Below are 26,861 nucleotides of genomic sequence, written 5' to 3'. Positions count from 1 at the left end.
CAGTGATCTCACAGAGCAGTAAGTGTTTGATTTTGATTTGTAATGTGCGACTGTGTGTAATAGCTAGCTGTGTACATAACCGCATCTATAGGAAAACATACAGGATAAAATTGATGTGCTGCTAGTTTTCACAGATAAACAGATATTCTTCATTTTACAGTTGGTACTATAGAACACTGCATTGCCAGTGTATATGATTATGCTATGACGTACATAAAGGTCAATTTGTGTCATGCATGGCTGATTGTTGTCTGTTCCGTTGCAGGTTCTTGTCATAGGTGGTGGAGATGGCGGTGTCATTCGTGAATGTGTAAAACATCCAAGTGTGGAGACAGTAACACAGTGTGAAATAGATGATGTATGTACATGTAAATGTTACTGATGATTTGTAATATAAACAGTATAGAATAATATCTTGTTGTTGTGTAAAACACCTCGCCCAAGATCTGTGTTGCGATTTCAGTGTGGTCATGTGGTTTTGTTAGCTCATATTTGGTTTTATATATTAATACCAAAAAGAGCTTATATGATGACTGTATGTCTGTATATTTGTGGGTATGTGCGGATGTATGTCCGTCACACACAAAGGCTCCCATACCGCCAAAGCTACCATCTCAGCATTTGGTGTCTGTGTTCGCGCTGCCCATTCGCCACGTTCGCAAATGCGAATCGAAATCAGCAGTGGCGAAGAAAAATCGATCCTAATTCGCCACAGTGGCGAAAGTGATTTTTGTTGAAAAAATTCCGCAAAATAAGCAAAAACGTGGGTTTTTTTGTTAGTTGATCTGCGCTTCTCTTTCGGCGATTTGCGAAAAAACTATATTTACTTCCGTATTGTTCTCTTCGACGTACGCCATTGCAATCGAGCAAAGTCTCGCGAGAGATTTGACGTCAATTTGTATAGGGTACAGCATGCACATAAATGACTATCGCGAGAATTGAAAATGCAGGCAGACGCAATCGAGCCCTAGTCTCGCGATAAATTTGACGTCATTTTGTCCAGTGTACCATCATGTGTACAGCAAGCAAAGCGAACACTCGCGAGAATTGAAACTACAGCAGACATATGCATTTTAATCGTGGTCACAACGCAACGTTCGGTGTTGAAATTTATTTGCATCATGGTCTAGACGTTCAGTGTTGCGCATTTTAATCGAGGTCTTATTTTAATGGTGGTCGATTTGCATCGCGGACCTCATGGTCCCGTATTGATGTTCATTAAAATCGCTAGCTCTGCATGGCAGGGCTGTGTGTTACCGGCGTTATGCGGCCTCCCACCACAGAGCTATAAAATCGCCGTCCTAACGACGCATTCCGTGTTGTTGTTGATTTGCATCGCGGTCTCGACGTTCCGTGTTGTTGTTCATTAGAGAGGTTATAATCTAATTACGTGTACGTCTGAAGGCACACACGCGTATCCATGCTCAGTTCTGATTTTTTAGCTCACATTTGGTTTTACCAATGTGAGTTTATCGTATAAGCTGAAGTCGATGGCGTCTGTATGTATGTGTGTATGTATGTATGTATGTATGTATGTACGTACAGTATGTCCGTCAACATCAAAAACACGCAAACCGCTGCACATTTCAGCTTGGTATTTGGTGTGTGGATGCATCCTGGGCTATAGATGGGATTTTGTTCAAATGAAGTCTGCATTGCCAAAATTATGCAAATGAGCTTACAAAATGTGAAAATGGTCAAGAATCAATATCTTGAGAACCGCTGTTTTGATTGCTTTGAAAATTTGTGTGCAAGTACCTTTGGTGATCCTTATACAGTTTTATGAATATTGTGAAGATATCCTTAATTTTGTATTTTTACTGAATTTTTCGGTGATTTTTCTCATTTTCAGTAAAAATTCTTCTTCTCTGAAACTGCCAGCCCAATTGCTCTCAAATTTGGGTTGGATCTTTGCGAGGGTGTTAAGCTTCTAATTTGTTGAAATTATGACAAAATTGGGAAAATTACTATTTTGGAGCAATTTTGTCATTTTTGGTCAAAAAATCTTAAACAGTATTTTCTTTTTAAAACTCCTGGACAGACAGCTTTTGTATTTGGTACACAAACGTACAGAGATGACAATAGTTAGATAAGTGGAAATTGTCCTGAAATATACAAATTTGTATTTTGAAGACAATATTGTCATTTTTGGTCAAGAAAACTTGTTCTCAAAATTACTTGTTTGATAGCTTTGTAATTTGGTATAAAGTCTCGAGGGATGTTATTAGATACATTTTCTGCTCAAAGTGTTGGGAAACCCCCAAATTTGTATATTTCAGCCTCATGTAATTTTCTCAGTTTGTGACCTTAAATGACCTACACCAACCCCCAGGATATGTTGTGAGACAGTTTTGAAGGCTGTGAACATAATTTTGTCATATTTGGTATCAATTTTTAGGAAAATTTGATCCAGAAAACAAAGCTTAGGTGAATATTTCATTGCGGACCAAATTTTGCAACTTTTCTATGTAAGACATACAAGAACTGATGAGAAATTTGGATCCAGGATAATTCCAGATGTTGTAATCATCACCCACAGTGGAAGGCATTTCACCATCTGTAACTTACTTAAGTGCTGTTTACATTAGAATGATAACACTCATGGCATTAATCAAAAAATCCCCAAGGTTGTAAATATATTTCCTGTCATCTGGCGTTATGTAATACCAAGGGATGGAACATTTGATATTCTGGAGGGGGTAGGGTTTAGAAGATTGATGAGGTAGCATTACTTTTTTACCAGATCCCTTGTACATTTTTTTACCCAACCTCCCACCTTTTCTTCTTATCAAACCTTCTCTGTCTATTTTTTGTTGTTGACGTTTGCTTATGTATTTAGGATCAGCTTGTCCCATTGCTATAGAAGTTGATATGCATGTTCCTAAAGATGACCTCCAGTACCTAAGTTGCAGACCTTATTTGCATTTGTTATTCTTGTTTTTCCTGGTTTAAATATTTCTCGAATAGACCAATTCGAACCGAATGTGAGCACACTGTCCTTGACGGTATTTTTATTTGGTTGATTTTGCAGTATTGTTTTTTCAGAAACATACAAAATTCGTCTAAGTTTTAAGAAACAATTTCTCTACGCGAGGACTATTCAAGCTCGTTGTATCCTCACATTAAATTTACCGATTTTCTGTAAAACAGTTATTTATGTAGTTTAGGGAAATCTGTGTGACAGCTTCAGCTAAAAAGTTGAATTAGACGACATTTCATTTATGTAAAGAAATCATAGCACGTACGTCTTGTACAGGTGAACTCTACGGAATTTTCTGATATCAAAGATGTTTGCTAATTTACAATGATACTCATACTTAACGAGATTTCCTGTGTAAATTCCCGCAAATCACCAAGAAAATCTAAAAATTACTACATGTAATTAAGACTACGTGCAGACGTGTCGTTTGATGACGTTCCGAACGTCTGTGCCACATGTACGCGACGTCTTGTATGACGTGACAAAGACGCTACGTGTACTGATGGAACGTAATTACGTGTAACCAAACTTCTATTTTAATCGCAGTCCGAACGTTCAGTGTTGCTGTCATGCTGTTGATTTGCATCGCGGTCCCAACCTTCCGAGTTGCAGTTCATTGTAATCGTGGTCTCAACGTTGCGTGTTGCTGTCGATTTGCATCGCGGTCCAGAATCAAGCAATTTCCAGTGTTAAAATGAAGTCTCAATTGGATACAAGGTTGATGTGTAGATAGTTTATTCTTGTGCATGCAACCGACATTGGAGATTATAGCATTATAGAAAGCTTTGTTTTCGTAAAAATGTGTGGCTAATAAAATTTGTTTGTGGCTAATAGAAATTTGAAACTATTCGCCACAGTGGCTAACAGCTTTCCAAACCCAGCGCTAACACAGGGTGTACAGGTAGATGTAGGGGTTGAGATGTGAATTTGTTCAAATGAACATATCAGTGTCAAAAATGTGCAAATGAGGTAAGAAAAAGGGAAATTCTGCATGTGTGCAGGAGTTACATGCCAGTAAGAAACAGGCAAACTCCACTTATCTTGAGTCATTTCCTGTCATTGTTTATGAACTGTTACATATTAACAGAACTGCCTAAACCATAGACAGTAGAGGGGAGGAAGACCGTCAGTAGAGGGGAGTTGTTTATGAACTGTTACATATTAACAGAACTGCCCAAACCATAGACAGTAGAGGGGAGGAAGACCGTCTATGGTCAAACTAAGAGGGGCTAGCTGCCTTTCAGCTATGCATGTTGCTAAAGTTGACCTCCAGTACCTAAAATTTCAGACCTTAATTACTTTTGTCATTCTTGTTTTTCTGGTTTAAATATTTCTTGTTGTTTTTCTGGTTGTACTGTGCAGAAATCATTGTCATAACATCAACGTAGAATTTTCCTGCACTGAACAGATAGAAACAACATTTATTGTTGATTTTTGTTAACCCATACTGGTATGTACCAATTCTGATCAAATTTGAGCGACACCGTATAATTGCGGTATTTTTATTTTGGTGCTGATACGTGCAAAAAAGCAATTACCATTTCATACTTTCTAAACCTGTTAACCCGTTAAAGGCTGGGCGTTGTCGAAACTGCTCAAAGGTTGCCATGGACCCCTACAACTGATGGAAACACTGTATCTAGGGTACGTTTGATTGATGAAAGTTAAAACATTTTTGTTAATGAATATCATAAAATTTAAATGTTTCAGCTCTGTTGACGTGATGCATCTATATATTATGCATGAAATTCATTGTTTGTAAACAAGAAAGTTGCACACATGCAGATCCAAAGACCCCTTCCCTTTAACATTTGGGAACAATTGTTGACTAAGTAGGTTTGACTCTCAGTCCCTCAGACAAAAACGTATGCTGTCATTCTTACGGCCAATCAAATCATGTACATGGATAGTGCTTCTAATGAAGGTGGTTGCTCAGATGCAAAGACTTTCAATAATTAAAGGGAGAAAATTATTTTTCCAGTTGTTGAAATTAATATGAAATTTTCTGATTCTTATTTTGTCAAATAATCATACGTAGCATTTTGAGTAAGTATCACTTCTCATAAAATCTTTTTTTTTTGCATAGTGGCAGACCTTTTGTTCTTAGATTTCTTTGCCGTCTATCATTTGCATTTGTGTGTGATTTTCTGAAATTGTTAAATTTACAATTTTCAGTAAAAATAGATGCAAAATAAAATAGTCGTTTTTTAAACGCCACGGACACCATCCGTGAAAATAGTATCAAGTTTTTTACTTAAATTAATTTTAATCATTAATACAGAAATTGAGGTTTTTTACCCAAAATATACATCCCCTTCATCCCTCGAGTAAACTGTTGCTACCATACTAAACCTTAGATTCTCTGCTTTTTGAAAATATATAGTATGAGGGGCTTCCTTTGTCATCTTAGATGAGAAATATTGCTTTGAAAAAAGTGTGTTGGCAACGTGCAGCTCCACCTTAAAGTGTATCTGTAATTACTATAATGTTTGTTACTGCATACAGTACTGGGCTATGATGAATGGGATGTTTGTTTTGTTTGCTTTGCAGAAAGTAATTGAAGTCTCAAAGAAATACTTGCCGGCAATGTCTGTTGGATTTAGCAGTCCCAAGTTAACTCAACATATAGGAGATGGATTTGATTTCATGGCTAATCATACAGAAGAGTTTGATGTCATTATCACGGATTCATCGGATCCTATAGGTAAGTGTTTAATCATAATTTAGCCTTAGGTGGATAACACTGGGGTGCACTAATAAAAATATAAACTCAGCACCTCAAAAATCTCTCTGTCTTTTCACCAAAGGCTGTAATACAAATGTACACAATCCAGCCATGTCATTCCATACTAATGCATGAAGTTTGGTCAATATCACCCAGCACTTTAGTGATATGGTAGTATTTTTCATAAATCATCACAGCTTCTCACTTGTCATGGAGTGCCAGATTCGGAAGGCAAGTGTGAAACCTCATCGTTTGTCACACTGTGTTGATTTAGAAAGGGAAGGAATGGTAACAACCTATCTGCATTTACGTTGTAATACCTATTGAAAGAAATTATGGTGAATGTTCAATATGCCATTCTGAATGTTCATTGAAAGGGACATTCATCAAAATTAGGGTGCAGATGACACATTTTAGGAGACAGTTTTGATGTTGATTTGCCTTCTTAGGGAGCACTTCCCAAATATCATAACAATTGTCACCGAGTTCATTTGCATCGTCTATGACGCATGCAGCACCTGTAATACAATAGACATCATGATGTTTGTCGGCTTGTGATGTGCTCAGCTGCTCTCCGTCTTCTGTTGATTTGTCACCCACAAGTTTCACCAACTTAGAATTTGACGAATTTGTTCCTGTGGACACAATTTGATCTGAATTTTGGGGTTTAAATCCATGAAAATATGCAGTGATGAAATGATTGCGTTTCATTACGATCGAAATCGAATGTCACTGCAGCATGCCTCCACAATGCTAAAACTGGAATTTTCCATTAATTCCATCTTTGATACAGTGTTTCAAGTTCTGCTTTCAAACTTTACAGCTACAAAACTTGAACATAAAATTGTACCAGTATCCATGGAGCCTGAACTGCAACTCTTTGGCTGTTATTTCCGATGCAATCACTCCTTATTATGTACGTCACCAAAAGTGAATGACAGGTGATATTTTGTCTTTTCCGAGGAAGTATTATGACTAGAAACAACTGCAAATTCACAGGTCACTACATTATCCGCTTGGGTTACCCTCATATGTATAGAATTTGTTGCTTGCTGTGCTTAAAATTGTGTGTGATTTCCACGCTGTCAGTAACTTTTTCAGGGCAGACAATGCCTCAGAGTATGAAATTACGTCGTTAAATTTTAATTAAGGACCACCCATTGACATTACAAACTTCATTTCAGAGAACTGATACACAAGAACAAAACAGGATTTTTTTTAAATTCAGAGAGTTGTAAATACTGATTGTAGCAATATCGACCATTGGACTGTGGCCAATCATAATACTCCCTGGATTATTTTATTGATTCATAAATAGTGTTTAGTTTGTTTACAAAACCCCATGGGGTACATTTAAAATCTGACTGGAACAATAGAGCCAGTGTCTTGATAACTATGATGATGAGAAATGAGACACCTATGCTTTGAAGCCATGGACGATTAAAAACTTTGATGCTCGTGTGTCTTGTCACAGTCCTTCCACAAACCATTGTCCAGTATACGGTACTTTCCATACTAGCTGCTAGTGTCAACATAATTAACATATTTGACGTCATATTAATAGCTCTGCCCAACCAAGTCATAGGCCAATCATGAGAGCGTCATTTTCAGTGATTGACTTTGAAAGGGACGCTAGTGATATCACGGTCTCAGTTGGTGACCATTGACATTCAAATGAGCAGTTTTTACAACTCTAGCTCGAAATACTGCTCACAAGACTAGACGGGAGTGGGTCGGAGGTACGGAGGCAAGCGGACGAATAGAATCTAGGCTATTTCCATACCAACAGAAGTAGGACTCTAACAGTCAGGTTTTGAAAATCTTGATCAATATGATTTGATCTTTCGTGACAGTCCAACTGAAAACAAGCACTCAGATTTTGCTAGTATACAATGAATTGTCAGGTTTTGAAACATTTAGATAAAGGATGATTATTTCTAAAATATCAGACTTGAAACAAGCATTCTGCTATCTAAATGAACATTAAAAGTCAGATTTTTGAACGTGTCGATCAAGTATGATTTGACCATTTTCTCCTATTATTCTACAGAAAATAAGAGATTAATATTCGTTTAATCACCAGACACCTGTCATCTTTGAAGCTTATCTCTTCATAATTCCATTCACTGTGTTTTCATTCTGTACATAGTGTAGTAAGAAAGTAAGTTACCTTAGTATGATGTAAGTTAAAGTGATTTTTAAGGTGTTAGTAATAATGACTTTGTTACTGATGGTAAATTTTGTTTCTTTTTTTGCTCACGTGTTGACATACGTGAGCATATGTCGCAGAGATGTCTGTCTGTCTGTCTGTCTGTCTGTCTGTCTGTCTGTCTGTCTGTGGACTCAATATCTCAAAAATGGCTCATCAGATCAGAATCAAATCTGGTACATAGATTCAGTTTGCAAATGGCAAGAACTGATTAGTTTTTGGTGGGTGTGGCTTGCTTACTTTTTGCTCATTTGCATAATTAATGATTTTAGAAAAAACGGATATATATTGACAACAACTGCACATAATTTGATGAGATTCGCTACAAATGTTGATCACACCAAGATATATCAGCTTTGAAAGATATTAAGGGGTGACGTGAAAGATAATTACTAATTTGCATGTTTAATGAAATTTCCTAATTAGGAGTATATATCTGAATTTTCTCGATCAAAATTGACGAAACTTGGCATGCATGTTGAAGATACTATGATTTAACATTATTGAAAGTCATTAAGCATTTTTACTTCATCCAAATCCTAATTTGCATATTTAATGACCTTTTGAAATTAAGGATATATATTTGAAGTTACAAGACCAAAATTAATGATACTTGCTATGTACATTAATTATACTTTGATAGAACATTATTAAATGTCATTAAGCATTTTTACATCTGCCAATTTCTAATTTGCATATTTTATGAACTTTCCTAATTAGGGGTATTGATCTGAATTAACGAGACCAAAGTTGATGAAACTGGCTATGTACATTAAAGATACTATGATAGAACATTATTGAAAGTCATTAAGCATTTGAACTTTAGCCGATTCCTTATTTGCATATTTAATGAACTTTCATAATCAGGGATATTTATCTGTATTGACTGGACCAAAGTTGACGAAACTTGCTATGTACATTAAAGATACTAGGATACGACATTATTGAAAGTCATGAAGCATTTTTACTTCATCCAGCTCCTAATTTGCATATTTAATGAATTTTTGAAATTAGGGATATATATTTGAATTTACATGACCAAAATTGATGAAACTTGCTATGTACATTAAAGATAGTATTATGTAGGCTAACATTATTGAAAGGCATTAAGCATTTTTGCTTCAGCCAATTCCTAATTTGTGTATTTAATGAACTTTACTAATTAGGGATATATACTTGGATTGATTTGATCAAAGTTGGCATAACATGCTATGTACATTGATGATTATACAAGATTATACCGATATTGGAACTAATTTCACACTTAAGTTTTCATGTCAGCAAATTTATAGTTTGCATATCTAATGAGCTTTCAAAGTTTGGAATATATAGTTTGAAGGACTTGACCAAAGGCAATTACACTTGCTATGTAAAGTGGTGATACAATGACAGCAGTCAAAGAAATTAATTATTTTTATTTCAGCTAATTGCATATTTGAATACTTAATAACCTATAGAGTTAATCTGTGGTGAATATTGTTCATTATGCTGATCTTAATACTTTCAATGAAGTTGCAGACATGTATATGGCAAAGGTTCAAATTTGCACATAACTGCAATATATAATGAAACACGTGAGCATTTACAATTCATATCTGGTTTCTTTTGCTCAGGGCCTGCAGAATCACTATTTGAAAAACCTTACTATGAATTGATGAAAACAGCTCTGAAACCAAATGGAATTATATGCTCTCAAGGTATGTGGAATTGTAAAATTTAAACTGTATAGCTAAAGTAACTACTATGAGTGTCATGTTTATTTTAGAAATTCTTATTTGTTCTGTGTAGTTATCTAGCGTGGCTGATTCAGTATTGAAGACAGCTTCGCTTGCCAAGGTCTTTTGTCCAGGCAGCTGGATGCTTCCCAAAATCAGACCTTGTCTCAACCGATTTTATTCAAAGTCGGTATTAAGACATTGACCTATGTGATAAATATGCAACTCAATTTTTTAGCTCACATTTGGTATACCAATGTGAGGTAATCGTATAAGCTGAATCAGTTCATTTGCATCCATTTGCATGTCTGTATGTATGTATGTATGTACGTATGTATGTATGTATGTATGTCTGTCCACATCAAAAACAGCTAAACGGCAGAACCTACTGTCTTAGCATTTGGTGTACCGGTGCACCTAGGGGTGGAGATGTGAATTTGTTCAAATGAACTTGTCAGTGTCAAAAATATGCAAATGAGGGGGAAAAAAGGAAAAACCCTGCAAATTGCTAAAACTCTGTAACCGTTGGTCAGATAGGGTTGAAACTTGGTGTGCAGGTTCCTTTAGGTATTCTAAAGCAGGTGTGTAAAATTTAGGATGAAATTTGCATGTTCCTCTTTTTCAGGTAATTTTTTCAGTTTTTAGTAAAAAAAAAATGTTTAACTCTGAAACCATTCATATGATTGCTCTGAAAGTTGGTATACATGTTCCTCAGGATGACATTAGTCAAGTGTATACAAATTGAATTGAAATTTTTATATTTGTAATTTTGGGGCAATTTTCCGAATTTTCCGAAAAGGTGCCAGTCTGCAGTACTGTGATAATGCGTTACTCTTCAAAATTTTTTTTATTCAAGAATAACTAATCTGATAGCTTTGATACTTGGTATACAGGTTACTAAGGTTTATCCAAATCAGTTTGATGAATATCGTGAAGATATCTTGAATTTTATATTTTTGCTGATTTTTTTGGTTATTTTCTCATTTTAAGTAAAAGTCCTTCTTCTCTTAAACCGCTTGCCCAATTGCTCTCAAATTTGGATTGGATGTTTGCAAGGGTGTTACCCTTCTAATTGTTGAAATTACGACAAAATTGGAAATATAACTGTTTTGGGGCAATTTTGTTATTTTTGGTCAAAAAATCGTAAAAAATATTTTCATTTTAAAGCCCCTGGACAGACGGCTTTTACATCTGGTGTACAGATGTCCAGGGATGACAATAGTTAGATATGTGGGAATTGTCGTGAAATATACAAATTTGTATTTTTAAGACAATTTTGTCATATGGTCAAGAAAACTTGTTCTCAAAATTACTTGTCTGATAGCTTTGTAATTTGGTACAAAAGTCCCGAGGGATGTTATTAGATAAATTTTCTGCTCAAAGTGTTGTGAAACCCCCAAATATTTATATTTTAGGCAATTTGACACCGTGGTGCGAAGCACCAAAGGTGTCCTTTGTCGCCGCAATGTCTGTGTGTGTGTCCGTCCGTCCGTCCGTCCGTCCGTCCGTCCGTCCGTCTGTCCGTCTGTCCGTCCGTCCGTCCGTAGACAGATTTTGTTCCACTCATAACTTAAGAACCCTTAGGTCCAATGTCATGCAATTTGGTATTTGGTATTATCATGATGAGACTTAGATCTGATTAGATTTTGGTGGGTGTGGCTTATTAATTAATTGCTCATTTGCATATTTTATGACTTTTTTCGTTCACGCAGATATCTCAGAGACGCCTGGAGCGATTTTGTTCAAACTTCGTACAAGGATAGTACTCTACCTCATACAGATGCATGTTGATTTGTTTCACAATGCGATCAAATTTGGCCGTGTTAGAGGACTTTTTAGTTTTCACCTCCATAGACTCCCATGTATAAGGCAGTCCATAGACTCCCATGTTTAAGGCAGTCCATAGACTCCCATGTATAAGGCAGTCCATAGACTCCCATGTATAAGGAAGTCCATAGACTCCCATGTATAAGGCAGTCCATAGACTCCCATGTATAAGGCAGTCCATAGACTCCCATGTATAAGGCCAAGAAAAATAAAAATTTAGTTTCTCATCGTATTCATATTGCAAAAAGGATGCAGTGACACAGTTTTTAGTCCCCACAGATAAAGTCCAGGGGGCTCATAGATTGGGTCATGTCAGTCCGTTAGTCCATCCATGTGAGTCCATCCGTTCACGCAGATATCTCAGACGCTTTGACAAAATGTCACATGACCTTTGACCTCGAATATACATATTTGTCCATAACTCAGTAACGAGCGTAAAGTTGGCGTTATCCTCATCCTCATCCTCAGCCTCAGGTGACCTTTCTAGCTGACGCTGAAAATGACGCTGCTCAGCGTCAGCTTCAGCGTCGTATCCGAAGATTGCCGAAGTTACGCTACCCGATGACGGATAAATGATAAAATTCGCCCATAACTTAAGAAAATAACAACTCCATTCTTTCTCAACTTCTTTTGAATCGTAAAACTGGTTCGCAGGTAATTTTTAATCGTCAGAATATCTCATACAGGCTAGATTTTTTGAAATGTTCGTAATTTTCAGTCCATGGATCCATGGATGTGTTTGTTGGTATCCTCTCAACTCTTGCGTTAAGATTTTCCAAAAATTGGTGCAAAAAGGTATACATGGTCCAAAATTTGTAAAAATCGCCACTATGAGAGGCGATATGAAAGCCCTAATTATTCAGGGGATATATGAAACAATTAACTTGTAGAACTATGACTTGAGGCCTGAAAAGTCAACGCCACCTTTGAACTTTAAATTGAAATTAAGGGCTAAGAATGTTGCGTTGTAGCTACATCGTGAGAAGCAGAGAGTTTACTAAATATTATGAAATACAAACCCAACATTTACAGTGATATGAAACTTGGAGCACATTTTTAAAGTCGTTTTTACACTTACTATTCCATCAGACGCATTCGGGAATAATCGGATCTGATGCCGGTGAAGCTGACGCTGTAGCGTCATCCTCATCCTCATTTTCACGTGACCCCTGAGGCTGAGTATGAGTATGAGTATGACGCCAACTTTACGCTGGTAACTCAGTAACCACAAGTGCTAAACCTTTCATATATGGTATGATGGGACACCCTATGACGCCACATATTGTACCTCATTAATTATGTGCATATCTAATTTTGAGCAAGCCAATAGAGCTAGAGGTCTGATTTTTGGTATATATGGATAACTTAGCAATACAATTTTTTTTGACAAAATGTCACGTGACCTTGGTGACCTTTGACCTCAAATATACATATTTGTCCATAACTCAGTAATCACTAATGCTACACCCTTCATATTTGGTATGATGGGACACCTTATGACGCCACATATTGTTCCTCATTAATTATGTGCATATCTAATTTTGAGTGAGCCAATAGAGCCAGAGGTCTGATTTTTGGTATGTACTGATAACTTAGCAATGCCATTTTTTTGACAAAATGTCACATGACCTCAATTACCTTTGACCTCAAATATACATATTTGTGCATAACTCAGTAACCACAAGTGCTACACTCTTCATATTTGGTATGATGGACACCTTATGACGCCACATATTGTACCTCATTAATTATGCACATATCTAATTTTGAGCGAGCCAATAGAGCTAGAGGTCTGATTTTTGGTATATAGGGATAACTTAGCAATACAATTATTTTGACAAAATGTCACGTGACCTCAATGACCTTTGACCTCAAATATACATATTTGTCCAAAACTCAGTAACCACAAGTGCTACACCCTTCATATTTGGTATGATGGGACACCTTATGACGCCACATATTGACCCTCATTAATTATGCACATATCTAATTTTGAGCGAGCCAATAGAGCTAGAGGTCTGATTTTTGGTATATAGGGATAAGTTAGCAATACAATTATTTTGACAAAATGTCACGTGACCTCGGTGACCTTTGACCTCAAATATACATATATGTCCAAAACTCAGTAACCACAAGTGCTACACCCTTCATATTTGGTATGATGGGACACCTTATGACGCCACATATTGTTCCTCATTAATTATGCACATATCTAATTTTGAGCGAGCCAATAGAGCTAGAGGTCTGATTTTTGGTATATAGGGATAACTTAGCAATACAATTTTTTTGACAAAATGTCACGTGACCTCGGTGACCTTTGACCTCAAATATACATATTTGTCCATAATTCAGGAACCACAATGCTACACCCTTCATATTTGGTATGATTGGACACCTTATGATGCCACATATTGTACCTCATTAATTATGTGCATATCTAATTTTGAGCAAGCCAACAGAGGTAAATATATGATTTTTAGTATATAGGGATAGACTATAGGATAGAAATTTTTTGACAAAATGTCATGTGACCTCGATAACCTTTTACCTAAAATACACGATTATGTCAATAAATAAGTAACCACAAGTGCTATGTCCTTTATATTTAGTAGGATGGGAGACCTTATGACAACACATGCTTTACCTCGTTAATTATGCCCATATATAATTGTGGGCAAGCCAATAGAGCTAGAGGTCTGAATTTTGGCATATATGGATTAAATAGCAATACAATGTTTTCTTTTCAAAGTGTCACGTGACCTTGATGACCTTTGACCTTGAATATGCATAGATATGCATAACGACAGTAACCACAAGTTCTTTACGCATCAATTTTGATAGGATAATAGACCTTAAGATGTCACATCTTGTACATCATTTAGTATGCACATATGTATTTCTTGGCTGGCCAATACAGCTAGAGGTCTAATCTTTTTTCCCGATTTAGAACCATAACTTAGACATGCCTCTTGTTTCAAATTGGGAACAATGACATAGACCTATGTGTCCATAGATCTGAACATATACACTCCAGTGATACTTCTTAATGACCTCATTTCCCTGCCCCATCAAGACTAATACTCCTATTACAAGTGGGGACTATGTCATTGTCAATGACTTGTTACCCTATAGCATAACTATGGTAAAGGTTTAGTAAGTTTGGTTAATTAATTCTAATTTGCATATTTAATGAATTTTTCTAATAAGACTACCAGTATACTCAAGAACTTCTTAAGCAAATGTGATGGCCATACTTTTATCAGCTTGTAGAAACATCATAGTTAAGAAACAATTATTTTTAAAATAATGCTACACCATGAATACTGTTTTATGTGTGATTATTTTTTTTTAATAAAATAAAAAATGTGTTCAGTGGGTACGTTAGCAGTAAGGGGTTCGTAAAGTTGTGTTTGCGGCGCCATCTAGTGGTCAGAACCAGTAAGGCCTTTCAACCTCGCTCTCATGCATCGAGCAGCCATACTTTCTGTGTGTCGCTACGAGATTCAGTTCCTGCTACATCTATCTACAGTCACACCAGTGGAGCCAGTACGACATTCGGTAAGAGGTTTATTTTTGTATCCGTATTTAGAGCATGTGTTAACTTTGCGTGTACCGATAATATCTGTGAATGAATGAGAGTTGAGAAGCTGTGTGCAGAAAGAAACGGCCTCGAAAGTTATCCAAAGCACATCACTGATAAGTCATGTCAAAACGTGTGGCAACATCTCACCACACATCGAGTATACAATATGGGCCCTAATTATGGTCTAGTTTAAAAAGAGTATCTAAATTTACGAGGGATCGACTGTAATTGTGTTTTCAATATTCACGGAGTTCATTTCAAATATTCACGGAGTTCATTCGAAAAATGTTAGTCGCGTGATGACGACGCCATTGTTTTACAATTAGGGCTTGGGCGTGCATTAAAAACAACCATTCCCCTGATTTCTACCACACTTGGGATTCTCATAGTGGAAACTGAAAGTTCAACCCCGATTTGCGAGAACTTTTGGTTGTTTTTGGGCATCGTAACTTTTGTGGAGTACGAGTCGGGGGCCCCTGTAAGGTTGTGCCGTCACGGACATAGCGGAGTAAGCGAAATGTGGTGTTTACATGGTTCAAACTAGGATATATTTTCATTGTAGCATACCAAGTCTGAAAACAAATGACCCTCCTGGTTTCACTTTTGTAAATTACTATATCTTGTATTTTCACTGATATCGTGAAACTTGCCAAAATGTCCCGATAGAACTTGTAGACCACGCCGTTTTCCCGTTAAACACAATTCCCCGAATGGCGTCATTTGTTATGCCCAATCAGATTGAGCGTTCTTCCGCACGCTTTCCAATACATTCGACATTACATAGTGCAAGATATCGTAAGACGTAATCGTTGCTATGATTGGCGGAAGTGTTTTCATGCCCTTTGGCATGTCGATAGGGGCCATTAGGTAAATTTTCTCAGTAAACGCAATATCAAGAGAAATACGAGCGTGCGGAAGTGGGGCAAAGAATATGTAAAGACATTTAACACTTCTAAATAAACAACAATTATCAAACGTTAATAACCCATGTGTTGCAAAATGTAACTGGCGCATTTTTCTTTCCGACCATTGTACGGCGGTGCACGGACAGTGGGCTATCGCCACCGGAAATATTCACAATATAGCAAGCCATTTCTGTGTTCAAGACATGATGGTCGATGAATTTCATTCTGTTGTAAAACAAATTTTAAAATTACCCCTCTGTGTCATAGTGTGGCGTTCAAATTATGGCTAAACATTTCAGTTTAAAATGTTGAAAAATAAAGTGTAGTCCACAGTTTGTTTCAACATATGCATATTTATTACTGGTATGTTATTTCATTTCAATAATTAAGCCCATCTTTAGTGTGTATTTTTTTATTTCTTTAGTCCATATTTGTTTAGCAGTGTTCTAAAATTTCTGAACAATTTGCAAATTATTCTGATGATATTTCAGATGCATATATTTGTGGTGATGATAACATAGTTGGTACTTTGTACAAAGATTGTAAATTTTGTGCAGTCCAGCTGCAATTGAAACATCAACTGATAATGGTGTATTAGTTTCCTATTGGATTTACATGTCAGAATTGCACAGATCTGTGCTGAATTAGAATAATGACACTGATCAAGAATCCCATCTGATTTCAGTTTTACAATGGCTATTGGGAGAATGTTGTTCGTAGAGGAAATGCATAATGTGCATTGAATGTAAAATCAAAATATTTAATATGAAATTTAAATCATTTTAGTGAATCATAGCTAGACAACCTATCTCTGACATATTTTTCTTTCTTTTGCAGTACTGGTATTCACTGTGTCTTTACTGCAGCTGCTAATTAAAAAAAGAGCCAAAATAAATCAGAATACACACACTTAGTACACAGACATTTGACAACAACATCCAACAGTGACATTGACAATACATACTAACAAGCAGAGCTTGTTAGTTCTAGAATATACAGAATATTATCTCACATAGTGAGTGTCTGAATATTATTCTGAATTGTATTCCAAAGCACATTCTGAAAGGACTCTTCTGGAATATACAGAATATTATCTCACATAGTGAGTGTCTGAATGTTATTCTGAATTGTATTCCAAAGCACATTCTGAAAGTAACTCTTCTGAAAATTTCACATTCTTTGCCACTGCACCATCTCCCTAATACATACTGATGACCCACGGTGTCCACTCAAGTCTCACTTTGATTTTCTTTTGTGACCTTAAATGACCTACACCAACCAAGGATTTGTTGTGAGACAGTTTCGAAGGCTGTGAACATAATTTTGTCTTGTTTAATATCAATTTGTAGTAAAATTTGATCCTGAAAACAGGGCTGAGGTAAATTTTTTCATTGCGAATCAATTTTTGCAACTTTCGCATGTAAGACACACAAGAACTGATGAGAAATTTGGATCCACGATAATTCCAGATGTCATAATTCCCCCCACAGTGGAAGGAATTTCACTATCTGTAACTGATTTAAGTGCTGTTTACATTTGAATGATAGCACTCATAGTATTAATTAAAACATCCGCAAAGTTGTAAATCTACTGCCAGCTGGTCTTATGTAAACGTGATCAAGGGGTGGAACATTTGATATTCAGGAGGGGGTAGGGGATAGAAGATTGATGAGGTAGCATTCCTTTTTAAAAGATCCCTTTTATATTTTTTCCTACATGTACTCTTTTTTCCCCACTCTCCCACCTTTTCTTTTTGTCAAGCTTCTCTGGCTAATTTTTTGTTGACATTTGCTTATGTATGTAGGATCTGCTTGTCCCATTGCTATAGAAGTTGATATGCATGTTCCTAAAGATTACCTCCAGTATCTAAGTTGCAGACCTTATTTGGTTTTGTCACTCTTGTTTTTCTGGTTGATCTTTGGTACCCATACTGGTAATATGTACCAATTCTGATAAAATGTGAGCGACACCGTATAATTGCGGTATTTTTTCACAATCCGATGCAATATGGCTGCCTGGTGGCCTTTTTGTTATGATTTTTTCATGTCCGGAGCCATAAGTTAGACATGTATCAACCAATTTTATTAGCTCACATTTGGTTATACCAATGTGAGTTTATCGTATAAGCTGAAGTCTATATGTACATGTATGTGTGTATTTATGTATGTGTGTATGTATGTATGTATGTATGTATGTATGTACGTACGTACAGTATGTCCGTCAGCATCAAAAACATGCAAACTGCTGCACATTTCAGCTTGGTATTTGGTGTGTGGATGCATCCTGGGCTATAGATGGGATTTTGTTCAAATGAAGTCTGCATTGCCCAAATTATGCAAATGAGCTTACAAAATGTGAAAATGGTCAAGAATTAATATCTCGAGAACCGCTGTTGTGATTGCTTTGAAAATTTGTGGTCAAGTACCTTAGGTGAACCTTATACAGTTTTTAGCTCACATTTGGTTTTACCAATGTGAGTTTATCGTATAGGATGAAGTCGATGGCGTCTGTATGTATGTGTGTGTGTATGTATGTATGTATGTATGTATGTACGTACAGTATGTCCGTCAACATCAAAAACACGCAAACCACTGCACGTTTCAGCTTGGTATTTGGTGTGTGGATGCATCCTGGGCTATAGATGGGATTTTGTTCAAATGAAGTCTGCATTGCCAAAATTATGCAAATGAGCTTACAAAATGTGAAAATGGTTAAGAATTAATAACTCAAGAACCGCTTTTTTGATTGCTTTGAAAATTTGTGTGCAAGTACCTTAGGTTAACCTTATACAGTTTTATGAATATTGTGAAGATATCCTTAATTTTGTATTTTTGCTGAATTTTTTGGTGATTTTTCTCATTTTAAGTAAAAATTATTCTTCTCTGAAACCTCTGGCCCAATCGCTCTCAAATTTGGGTTGTCTCTTTGCAAGGGTGTTACTATTCTAATTTGTTGAAATTATGACAAAATTGGGAAAATTACTATTTTTGTGCAATTTTGCCATTTTTGGTCAAAAAATCTTAGACAGTGTTTCCTTTTTAAAACCCCTGGACAGACAGCTTTCATATTTCGTACACAGACGTACAGAGATGACAATAGTTAGATATGTGGACATTGTCCTGAAATATAAAAAATTGTATTTTTAAGACAATATTGTCATTTTTCGTCAAGAAAACTTTATCTCAACATTACTTGTTTGATAGCTTTGTAATTTGGTATAAAGTCCCTTGTTTGATAGCTTTGTAATTTGGTATAAAGTCCCGAAACATGTTATTAGATAAAATTTCTGCTCAAAGTGTTGGGAAACCCCAAAATTTGTATATTTTAGGTACTTTTCTCAGTTTGTGACCTTAAATGACCTATACTAACCCAGGATATGTTGTGAGACAATTTTGAAGGCTGTGAACATTATTTTGTCATATTTGATACCAATTTGTAGGAAAATTTGATCCAGAAAACAAAGCTGAGGTGATTTTTTTCATTTTGGACCAATTTTTGCAACTTTTCTATGTAAGACATACAAAAACTGATGAGAAATTTGGATCCAGGATAATTCCAGATGTTGTAATCACCACCCACAGTGGAAGGCATTTCACTATCTGTAACTAACTTAAGTGCTGTTTACATTAGAATGATAACAATCATGGCATTAATTAAAAATCTCCAAGGTTGTAAATATACTTCCTGTCATTTGGTCTTATGTAATACCAAGGGGTGGAACATTTGATATGCAGGAGGGGGTAGGGTTTAGAAGATCAATGATGTAGCATTACTTTTTTACCAGATCCCTTGTGCATTTTATGCCCACTCCCACCTTTTCTTTTTATCAAGCCTTCTCTGTTTTTTGTTGTTGACATTTGCTTATGTATTTAGGATCTGCTTCTCCCATTGCTATAGAAGTTGATATGCATGTTCCTAAAGATGACCTCCAGTACCTAAGTTGGAGACCTTATTTGCTTCTGTCATTCTTGTTTTTCCTGGTTTAAATATTTCTCAAATGGACCAATTCAAACCGAATGTGAGCACATAGTGTCCTTGACGGTATTTTTTGAATATTGTGAAGATATCCTTGATTTTATATTTTTGCTGAATTTTTTGGTGATTTTTCTCATTTTCAGTAAAAATTATTCTTCTCTGAAACCGCCAGCCCGATTGCTCTCAAATTTGGGTTAGATCTTTGCGATGGTGTTACTCTTCTAATTTGTTGAAATTATGACAAATTGGAAAAATTACTACTTTGAAGCAATTTTGTCATTTTTGGTCAAAAAATCTTAAACAGTATTTTCTTTTTAAAACCCCTCAACAGACAGCTTTTATATTTGGTACACAGACATACAGAGATGACAAAAGTTAGATATGTGGAAATTGTCCTGAAATATACAAATTTGTATTTTTAAGACAATATTGTCATTTTTGGTCAAGAAAACTTGTTCTCAAAATTACTTGTTTGATAGTTTTGTAATTTGGTATAAAGCCCTGAGGGATGTTATTAGATAAATTTTCTGCTCAAAGTGTTGGGAAACCCCCAAATTTGTATATTTTAGGTAATTTTCTCAGTTTCAAAGGCTGTGAACATAATTATGTCATATTTGGTATCAATTTATAGGAAAATTTGATCCAGAAAACAAAGCTGAGGTGAATTTTTTCATTGCGGACCAATTTTTGCAACATTTCTATGTAAGACATACAAGAACTGATGATAATTCCAGATGTTGTAATCACCGCCCACAATGGAAGGCATTTCACTATCTTTAACTAACTTAAGTGCTGTTTACATTAGAATGATAACACTCATCGCATTAATTAACCAGGGTTGTAAATACATTTCCTGTCATCTGGCGTTATGTAATACCAAGGGATGGAACATTTGATGTTCAGGAGGGGGTAGGGTCTAGAAGATTGATGAGGTAGCATTACTTTTTTACCAGATCCCTTTTACATTTTTTTACCCACTCCCACCTTTTCTTTTTATCAAACCTTCTCTGTCTATTTTTTGTTGTTGACATTTGCTAATGTATTTAGGATCTGCTTGTCCCATTGCTATAGAAGTTGATATGCATGTTCCTTAAAGGCCAGGGACTTGATACCCGGGATCAAGTTAATGCCGTTCACCTTTGACATTCACGGGCGGGATCGAATGTTTATGTCTTTGTAAATTACGGTCACCATTAGTGTGCACAGGAGGTTGTAAACAGGCCAATGCGTTGACATGCAAACAACAGATTATATGTAACTGAATATAACGGCGAGACCAGTACACTCAGCAGACTGAGAAACATTTCATGAAGCGGCCCGCGATGCTTGTAGCAATAACAGGTGTACTTCAACAGTAATGACAAAGGTACAGCACGACGCCGCTGCAACTGACTGCTTTATTACCTTCCGAATTAGGCCTACCCGGGGCCCTGGCGCGGGCTGCAACTGTTCAATCGCTGCAGCTAAACGATAGCGTAGACGTCGTGCCATTGCCAAGATACTCTGCTATTACCGATCGTTTCGTCTACAGAACTACTAAAAGCCCTCTCACAAAAAAAAATAATTACGGTTTGAAATCGTTGAATTAATCTGAAATTAACACCGTGGTGCATTAATCTATAAAAGATTATAACAGAAATAATAAAATGTAACATCACTGATCATAAGAAACGTGGTGTTGAAGAACATATTTCTGTGAAGAGAAGACTGTAGCGACTATTTTCTGTAAGTATAATATAACTTTAGCAAACTTGCGAATCAAGCACCTGAAGAGTATCTTCAACACTTTTGGTTTTGTTCTACTCTTATTATAAAATAAGTCAAATTTCGGGAAAGTACCTGTACATTTTCGATATCTGTGCAGCGCAAATGTGTAAACCGACACAGCATCCATCCATCCTAGAGACCATGATCAGTTCGCGAGTGCATAAACCACCCCTCTCTCTCTCTCTCTCTCTCTCTCTCTCTCTCTCTCTCTCTCTCTCTCTCTCTCTCTCTCTCTCTCTCTCCCAAGTCTAGCCATTTGATGTTTTATTTCGCCGACATTTATTTAACGCTTCACGATCACCGCTCAATGTTAATGTCGATTTCGATTTACGGAGTTTACCGGATAAACTTGGGAACTGGAGACATGTCACGACATGGAGCTAGTTATCACCATCGAAAGTTTGTAAACGTTTCTGCTCCCGAATGGACGTATTTAAATGCACAGGTGACTTCGTGCGTAGAATATTGAATTGAAATATGAATTTCACCGTTGAGAAAGTCTATGACTTTCAAACTAGTCGTACAAACAACAATAAACATGGCGGATCAATGATATCGACGTATATTTTCCTCACGACCGCTGGTGAGAGCGACTCGCAGAAATTTTCCAACCTGGTGAGTATTTAGCTTTGCTACGTGTGTTGGGTTATGTACATGTAAAGTAATAACAAAAGTTTAGTATTTTCTGTAAATCGATAAGCCTTTCGAACACGAAAGATTCGGATATCTGAACCTCAACAGTAGCTACGCAGCTCGAAAGTTATCCTACGACAGGACAGGAACATTGGTCAAAGCCGAATTTAGCATGGTAGCTATAGAAACACGCTGTTCATTCTTAGAAAGCATGCAATGTACTGCGTACTGCTGATACTCCCATGGTCCGTGAACTGTTGCCGTCCCTACACACCGTCAGTTGCCTAACCCGATTGTAAACTAGCCGTATATTCACAGGATTCAATCACGTGTGTCTTCAAATTTTGATACATGAATTCTACCAATCATCAACCACGGAACACATAAAAAAACAATGGTCGCGGGTACAGGTTCAAGGACGTTCACGAAGAGACACCATCATTGTCGCAGAATTGTTTTGACTAGTTTTAGGAGAATATGGGCGATCTGCGTACGGTCGCACATCAAACCGACAAGTGTACGCTTTTAATAGATAAAAATATGATGTCCGAATTTTTTTTATTCAACTATATACTGAGTCATCGCCTTTGTTATCGCCTAAACATCCCCGTTATTTTTTCGGAGAGACTGCAACATGAATATCCCCTAATCGTAGAATACGGCTGTTCATCCAATATATTTTTCACTGTTTCGCAAAACATCTCGTCAGATATGTGCTTTGGCGAACGGACCAAGTTTTGTAAGTTGGTCAAAAATAAATGACAATATAGGTTGGATATTACATCTGTCATATTAGGACGGAGTATTGAAGATGAAATTACTTTCATCGATCGACAAAGAAGAGAAAGAATGAGTCAGTGAATATCGAATCATAGACGGGAGAATCGAGACAGTCCACTGTCTATAGTTTACTCAATTGTGAACAAAAGTATTTCGATGAATTGACTAATGCAAACAGAAAGGAAATTATATTCAACTTGAAAAAAGTCACCGCTTTTCCTTGACATCGGATTCCATGGCAATGGAGCAACACACGATGTCGTTTAGGTCCTCAAAAATCTTTTAATACGGCAAGACGATAATAATAATACTTTTCACCGTATGACAGCAAAATCTAAGAGAACTTGAATCTGAACTTTACATGACAGTTCTGTGGAAGAAACAATTGGAAATAGCGGCGTGTCGTGGTACGGCGTCTACGCAAGAACGCGCTATGGCTTGAGTGACATACGGTACTAGCAGGCACAGGCGCTCGAGCTGGGTAGTCTGCTAAATAGATCGCTTTTCGGCTCGGTCTATCGATCCCGTAGTCGACATGCCTGCACTGCAACCTAAATGAGTGTTTAGGTTGCAGTCGTGGGCATATCGACTACGGGATCGATAGATCGAGCCGAAAATCGATCTATTAGCAGACTCCCAAGCTACATAGCGCCTGTGCTTGCGGGTCTGCACTGCAGTCGCTCCATCTAATTACAATGATGTAGCGTATCTAACATGTTGACATCGCAAACGTTTACCGCTTCACACCTGTATCGCGTCCTTTTTTGAGTGACAGCTTGCAGACCTCTGTTATGGCCGCTTGCCACGCTAGTTGAAGACAAAGAGAAATACCTTCATCGATCAAAATCAGCTTTATTTATGCTCAAATCAGAATATTTTATCGATACATTCAATCACTAGACATTCATAGTTAGGTATAGGTGCATGGACACCCAAATTTCTTCGCCTGTGACCATTTTGGCATGGTTTTTACGGAGCGATCGAGCGTGAAGCCACCCAAGCCACGCTTTGCATGAACTAACTCAAACAGGGGCAGCTAGCTATTTATACCCGGCCCTGGCCTTTAAGATGACCTCGTTGGAGACCTTATTTGCTTTTGTTATTCTTGTTTTTCCTGGGTTAAATATTTCTCGAATGGACCAATTCAAACCGAATGTGAGCACACTGTCCTTGATGGTATTTTTCAAAGTTGGTACAAGGACATTTGACCTATGTCATAAGTACGCATGTCTATTGGTTTCACAATCCAATGCAAAATGGCTGCCTAGTGGCCATTTTGTTACGTTTTTTCATCTACAAAGCCATAACTCAGACATATTTCCACCAATATCATTCAAAGTTGGTACAAGGACATTGACCTATATCATAAATATGCTCATCAATTTGTTTCACGTCATGTAGCAGTATCATGTCAACTATTGAATTTTCGTAATTAGACTGATATGTCAAAAAATACTGCATCAAATTTCATGAAACTTGGTACAGATGTTAAGCTCACATTGCTTTAACAGTGAAAAAGACATTTATCAGTGTCATGTTAATTAATTTGTAACTGCATATGTAATGAACTTTCCTAATTAGAGTGATGTGTCCACATAGTGATATAAATATAATTCATTGACACTTTGTGATATCATTTAAATTAAATGCTAATTTGCATTTACATGATGAATTTTTGTTTCTAGGGTGACTGTCCAGAAACACTGCATCAAACTTTATGAAATATGGTACAGGTTATAATCTGTCAGTGTTATGATAGGATGCAAAAATGTTTGGCAGCATCCTGTCGATTAATTACTGATTGACTCTTTTATTGACCTTTTGTAATTAGGATGGCGGCCTACATTGGTTTTATGTTTTCACCATCATGGAACTCATTCTCAGCCATTAAGCCCCATTTGTATCTCAGTATTTTTAAACACAGACATAATTAATGAAGAGGACTCTATCCTTTCAGATGACTTGTAATTAGAGTACCCATTAACAAGTGGGGACTGTGTCATCAACGATGACTTGCTATGGTATTTTATGCATTATTGAACAAAACTTGAACTTGCAATCCTTTTCAAAAATCCACTCACATCCAAAGAAATTGTAACTGACAAAAAAAGTTTTATAATCTCATGATCTAGATGAACTGGCATGCCATGATCGTATTGATACTGATAGATAACCACAGCATGGATTAGAGCTAGCTCCACCACAACCACAGGAAAACTAAATGATTAATTCCAAGCCTAACTGACACAGTATTTTATATCTTGGTTTTGAATCAAACTTCTAACACAATCCCTAGAAACAAAAGTGACATTTTGGTGAAATTTCTGCTTGAATAAAATGTTGATAAACTTGAAAGAAAGATGTCATCATGCTGCTGTTCAACAGCACAGTGTGAACTGTGAACTGATATCTGCATTTTGTGAAAACAACAACATAGAAGTGAAAATGTTTTAATAGTTTCTTTGATCCGAAAAGTAATTTTACCGACTGTAACTGCCTCATACTCTCCTAAACTTTCTGTATTTTAGTTAGACTAGGGTAGGGGCTTATACATGGATGTAGAGCATTTTCAAAAATCCTCTGAAATCAGGGCCCTGGGGGCTTATAAATAAGCAGGGGCTTATACTCGGAGGAGTACGGTATTTGACAATAAACTCTGTATTGTTTTTACTTATTCATATTTATTCAGGGGAATGTATGTGGCTTCATCTACCATTGATCAAGAAGACTATGGAGATGTGTAAGTCAATCTATCCGGTAGTAAGCTATGGTTATTGTACCATACCTACATATCCAAGTGGTCAAATTGGTTTTGTTCTCTGCAGTTTAAATCCAGTAAGTTCTCTTTAATTACCTGTTTGAATTTCTTGACCATACACACGGTAGATAGTACCATGGCATTGCTGTGTCTTTTCAACCTTGTGTAAAACCACATGATTGCATGATACAGTGTGACCAACCAATACTCTTCCTGTGACTTGTGTCAACTATGTGACAATTTTAGTGATTCTTGCGTGTTACAGATCAGTTGTTCTGCTTTGAATCTCAGAGCAGACAGTTGTTACACCAGTATGATAGTTCGAAACATACAGCCAACAATTACATCTGAGCCAGGGCTTCATATGTATGTGTGTGATGTATTATATATTATAGCCCAAATGAAGGACTATATGGGTGACCATTTACCCGACATTCGGAGGGCAAATGGTCCCCTGCCTCAAGGGTACATTGACCCTTATTTGGGCTATAATGTTTTTATTACATGCCTCTCTTACATAATTTTCACTCCAAATTTTTGTCTTTACCTAAAATGACAATTATATGCCTCATTCAATGTTCAACAAACATCTGTTGGAAAAAGAGAATGATTTTTCGCCATTGAATGGCGCATTGATATACTGGCAAACCACTCCATGCTCGTTACTTTGGGCCATACCTAATTGATAAGAAATTGAGTGATTTAAATTACATCATTATAACACCTGACAGGCGAAAACAAAAACAGCTATGTCACATAAATATGCTTAAGCCATATTTAGATAGGGATAATCCTACTAAGACAAAGCCTGTCAGTGCAGTCAGTTCAAACCATTATGAAGATAGTGATACTGAAACTGACTTGAGTGAAAATACTCTAAACTCAAAGCTGGGCTCGGTCAAGCTTCAGAACTCAGAAATCCTGGAGAAGCTGGAATCTACAAAGTTGGCACACCTCCAGCCAGAACAACAACAACATTAGGTAAAAGAACTGCTCCACGAATA

General features: G+C 36.7%; 1 protein-coding gene across 2 annotated transcripts in view; it reads left to right on the top strand.

The window, feature by feature from the left end:
• LOC139136540 (spermidine synthase-like) overlaps positions 1-26,861 on the top strand; it is a 126,471-nt gene that overhangs the window by 58,076 nt on the left and 41,534 nt on the right. The window contains exons 4-7 of one of the 2 annotated variants that reach the window (XM_070704263.1): positions 266-358; positions 5,531-5,684; positions 9,528-9,611; positions 25,789-25,934. In XM_070704263.1, coding sequence (XP_070560364.1) covers positions 266-358; positions 5,531-5,684; positions 9,528-9,611; positions 25,789-25,934 — 477 coding nt within the window. The remainder of the gene's footprint in view (positions 1-265; positions 359-5,530; positions 5,685-9,527; positions 9,612-25,788; positions 25,935-26,861) is intronic. The other variant, XM_070704264.1, reaches the window with a different exon arrangement.

This window comes from Ptychodera flava, chromosome 7 (genome assembly GCF_041260155.1).
Source record: "Ptychodera flava strain L36383 chromosome 7, AS_Pfla_20210202, whole genome shotgun sequence".
Lineage (NCBI taxonomy): Eukaryota > Metazoa > Hemichordata > Enteropneusta > Ptychoderidae > Ptychodera > Ptychodera flava.
This window is presented reverse-complemented; position numbering and strand designations above follow the sequence as displayed.